Genomic DNA, 4,529 nt, shown 5'->3' with positions numbered 1-4,529 from the left:
GTGAAGGTCAACTTGTATTTGATACTTGGCTTTGGCTGTTTCAGAAGGGCTTTCAGGGACAAGCCTCCTACATAAGATGTACCTTTGTAAAAGTAATATTTTAGACTTGGTGGATCACATTAATATCTGAAATCTACATTCTTTGGTTTTGCAAAAGAAATATGTAATTTTCAAAACCATGGCTATGAGCCTGTTACTAATTGTACTTTAATTTTAAGGACAGTTGGATGGCTGAGTGAGAACTGTTGGTTCAGAAGATACACAGTCGTGGTTGGGGATTACAACATGTCTAAAGAAATGCAGGAACTGCAGAAGCAATGGCACTCCGTGGTGCAGTCCATCCACAGCAACCCCAGTGTGAGTCTGGGTTTTAACATTTTATATTTGTAAAGATACTCCTCTCCTAACTCTCAGAATATCACACCCTAATTTATCTAAATATTTTTAAAAAAGGGGCAGGGGGACACTGTCAGTCCCATTTTTCAAGTGAGCACTGAGGAGCCCGTGGGAAGTGCTGTCCTCCCACACCTTCAGCAGTCAAGAAAAAGCAAAACCCGTTCTGCGTTTCTGTGTTTTATTGGTATAACCATTTAAGATAGTCTAGTGGCATTTTAGTGAAATAGTTGTGCTGCTATAAAAAGAACAGAAACTACAATACGTATTTCCTTAAGGAAAGTGTCTCTACTACAGTAAAAATTCCAGGGTGTATGTATGACTGCCTCTTGTAAAAAAGGATTTTTTTTTCCTACTAGTTACATTAAATCCCTAACAATTTTGTGATAAAGACATGCCTGCACTGTATTAGCACTCAATAAATAAGGAGGTTGCATATGTTACTGAGGTGTGGAAAAAAGAAAAATTGGCATCATCTTAAAATGTTAAATTATGTTTTTCTTAACAAATACAGTTTTGTCTAAATCAAAATCATAGCTGCTGAGACCCCACTGAAAGCTGGTTTTTTTACTTGTTTTCAGGATTTGGGGAGGGTGGTGGTGTTTGGTTTTTTTCTTTAATTTGTGGAAGAACGGAACTGAGAAGTCCAACAGAAACCTGTTGTTGGCAGGATTATATTTGCTATGAAGTTACCTAAATTTGCAGTAAGTCCTCGTGCTTTTGAAATACAGAGGTAACAGCTGCCCTCTAATCAAGCTGCAGACTTAAAAAAAGGTGTTACCTGTAGTTCATTAAAGTAGAAGTGATCTTTAAAAGTTATGTAAGATAAGAGAGAAAAGCAAAATTTGGAATGTTTCTCTTTCATCCACAGGTGGTTGCCTTTATGAATTCTCGTGTTGGCCAATATTTAGATGACCATCCTTTTGTTGCCTTATCGCTCCTGATGTTTATTGCAGTGGCTGCTGTTCCTGTTGCATTTTTCCTGATTTTTGTTGTCACAACAGCCATAATGGCCTGTATCAGTGTGATAGTCATGGAAGGTAGTGTATGCCTGCATGAACGTACCCTTTTAAGGCATGGTGTCTTTTCCTCTTTTTTCTGGAGTTCCCACTTCTAGCAAATGAGGATTTCTGTATATAGCCCTCAGGTCTCTGCAGTAGTGAGCCTCTTAATATATTAAGAATAGTAATCTGATTAAATGTAGTCTATACAGGGGAAATCCTGTTTCCCTTTCTAATCTCAGCCACCAGGATATGCCTAAACCAGTTATCTTGACCATGCATAGCTTTAATGGAGGCTAGCTCTTTGATTTCAGAAGACTATTTTACCAAATAGTTGGGGTTGGGGTAGAATGTCAGCTCTTCTAATTTCCTTGTATATAAACTTGTTTAAATAACAAACTGATTCTCTTTTATTAGGTGTTGTAATAGCCATAGGTGGCATAACCCTCCTGTGTGTGCTGTGTGGCCTGGGTGCACTTTCACTGGGGTTTTCTGGAGCACTGAGTGTTTCTTACATTGTTCTTTCAGCTCTGGTCAACTACTGGTATGCTTCAAGGTGAGCACTGACGTTTTGATCCATGCCTAGATTTCAAACTTTGAAACTGTACTATTGCATTGATGACCTCATTTATTGTGAGTCTGTTTTGTTTAGTTCAACAACTGTGTTTTTTCAGAATGCTAGAGCATCTTTGGCTAGCCTGATGATTTAATGTGAGGCATATAAAGGTCTAGTCATCACTGTAGTCTAAATGAGGATTAATACATGCCCTCTTTCCTGTTTAGGACAAGAAAATGTAAATAGTCTTTAAACGTGCATGTGCTAATGCAACACAACATTAAGCAATAAAATACAACTCTCTCACTCAGGGCGTTTCTTCCTTTAAAGGTCATTAGAACATGCTTCCAAATTTGACCTTGCCTAGAGGATAATCCCTTTGCAGTTCTTCCTGTATGATGACCCAGCTGTCTCTGCTTACCTGCATTTGTAATGAACCAAAATGAGTTGTAGATTTGGGACAGGCAGAGGGGTAAAATGTGGCCAAAACAGAAATTACAGGTTTTGCTGGATGCTGCATATGTGCTGCTTGCCAGTGGTGTCCCCCAGTCCTTGGGGCCCGGAGGCCTGTTTCAGTCAGCATTGTGTGCTCTCACCAAGGAGCTGGCTAAGAGTAAGAGGCATTAGCAGGTTGTGCCAGAGTGCCACCTGTTGCCCACTTAAATATCTACCAAGAAGTTAAAAGACAGTCTTACAGAAGAGCAGACTGTAAAATCATTCTTCTCTCCAATATATAGGGGTCAGATAAGGAAGCAAGAAGCTAACGGAAGTTTGCCACAGAACAATCCTTCTGCCTTGGATCTTTCTGCCAGTAATGGAAAGGATGAATAAGTGGGTTTCTCCCCCTCTTCCTTCATAGGCACTTAACTGCACTACTATGACCTTTGCAATGTAATTGTTTACTTTTTGAGCATTCAACCATCGTACACTCCTTACAGAAACTGAAAAAATCAACACGCATCTTATCATGTAGATGTAAAGCCACTATCAGGAACAACCATTAAGCAGCAGTGCATTGCAGTATTGTCTGTGTGCATGAGGGAATGTTCCACTCATTTGGTAAAGGGATTTAGTAATAACTGCTACTGTTAAGTCAGTGGAAAGAAAGGGTAGGTAGGCTTTTGACTTCTCATTTGTTACTGGAGTTCTGCATGTACCATCTTTTGAAATCTGTATGCAGCAGTTGGTCATTTTGATATTTGTCAAAGCTCAGAACACCAGAAATGTGTTTTGAAAGTTAAAAAATATTGTCTTAACAGGCTTTGTTAAAAGAGTATGAGCATACCATGCCAATGCTCTATACTTATCAGGAAAATCAGGGTTTATCACATGTTAAGTCTAGTATGAGGTTTTGTATACCTTTAGATATAGCGTTGCTTTGAAGGGATGTTTTCCTTGTTGTTGCCTGAACATATCAGTGGTATGCAGTTCAGTCTTGTATTTTGTCATATTTGTTTAGAGATTTAAAGTGCCTGTTTTGCTTCTGAGTTGTATCTTCTTGTATGTTAAACTTTTTTCAGTTTTGCAAATGCTACAGTATTTTTAAGTATTAAGAAAGTAACTGTTAGTTTAATAAAGTGTTGTTTGTTTAACCAGGTTGTCTTGTTACTGTTTACAGCAAAAACAGCTTTTCAAGATCTACTTCTAGGAAGGCTACATTTGGAGATGAATTTTTCTCCTCAGTTAAAGTATTTTGGCTGGCAAATATTGCAGAAATGCAATATTCTAAGGACTAAATTAGCATCATACTCATTTTGCATGAGCCAATATGCTGTTAGACTCCAACATGGAATCAAAGTTTATCTGAGCCTTAATGTGCTCCATATAGTATTGGCAGTAACATTTCCAGCTATAGAGATAAACTGGCCCCACACTTGGGCTGTAGAGTGAAATCTTCGTTAGCCCTACTCTGTGTTATTGTCTGCAGGAGACAAACAAGACCTGATGCTATTTCATAAAACTCTAGTATTTACTGAATTCCAGTTAAGTGTGAAGGATTTACAGAATGACAATCATAACAGGAGATATCTTTCATAACATTTTATCTATTTAGTAAATTATCTTTTTCAGGTGCTTCACAGCTTTATCCCAACCAGAGATTTTTTAAGCTTCCATTTGATAGTATTATACAAGTGGTAGGAAGGAGGAGGGAAAAAAACTCAAAACAAAACATGAAAACTGCTTTCTCTACTTTCCCTGTAAGAAAGCTAGTTCTCCGATACTGTTTACTACACACAGCCTAGAGAATTCCATCTGGAATAGGGACAAAGATTTAAAATTAATATATGTACATAAGAAATGAAACTAGGTCAGCATAGACCAGGTGTTTTACTGGAGACAGCAAGGCCATCCTTCAAACGAGGTCAATAATAAAAAAAAAAACCCACCCCAATAAAACACTGCAGTAAAGCTGAGAAGCCCTTGGCAAGGGGGGCTAGGGAGATGGTGCACAGGCCACATTTTCTCAGCCCCTTTCCTGACTTGCTGCAGAACAGCTCTGTGGCAAACAGGTCAGGGTTTTTTTTTCTTTTGCATTCTGAACCAACAATAATGAACAGAAAAGCACCGCCCCCGGCGGG

The 4,529-nt window shown here is 38.6% G+C and overlaps 1 protein-coding gene across 1 annotated transcript; it reads left to right on the top strand.

Moving 5' to 3' along the window:
• The first annotated feature begins 285 nt into the window (after window positions 1-285).
• On the top strand, window positions 286-2,781 carry TMEM159 (transmembrane protein 159). The gene is made up of 4 exons (XM_008942786.1): window positions 286-357; window positions 1,265-1,433; window positions 1,812-1,950; window positions 2,688-2,781. Exons 1-4 carry the CDS (start codon window positions 286-288, stop codon window positions 2,779-2,781), a joined length of 474 nt encoding a protein of 157 aa, XP_008941034.1.
• Window positions 2,782-4,529: the final 1,748 nt, after the last annotated feature.

This window comes from Merops nubicus, unplaced genomic scaffold (assembly GCF_000691845.1).
Source record: "Merops nubicus isolate BGI_N331 unplaced genomic scaffold, ASM69184v1 scaffold29950, whole genome shotgun sequence".
NCBI classification, from domain to species: Eukaryota; Metazoa; Chordata; class Aves; order Coraciiformes; family Meropidae; genus Merops; species Merops nubicus.
The sequence above is the reverse complement of the archived record's forward strand: the minus strand, read 5'-3'. Positions and strand labels throughout refer to the sequence as shown.

What these genes read in the sequence shown, in the direction of transcription:
- TMEM159 (XM_008942786.1), top strand. Translation starts at nt 286, where the DNA reads ATGTCTAAAGAAATGCAGGAACTGCAGAAGCAATGGCACTCCGTGGTG. An exon ending in CAGTGTGATAGTCATGGAAG is followed by an intron (nt 1,434 to 1,811) that starts GTAGTGTATGCC and finishes CTCTTTTATTAG; the next exon opens with GTGTTGTAATAGCCATAGGT. An exon ending in AACTACTGGTATGCTTCAAG is followed by an intron (nt 1,951 to 2,687) that starts GTGAGCACTGAC and finishes TCCAATATATAG; the next exon opens with GGGTCAGATAAGGAAGCAAG.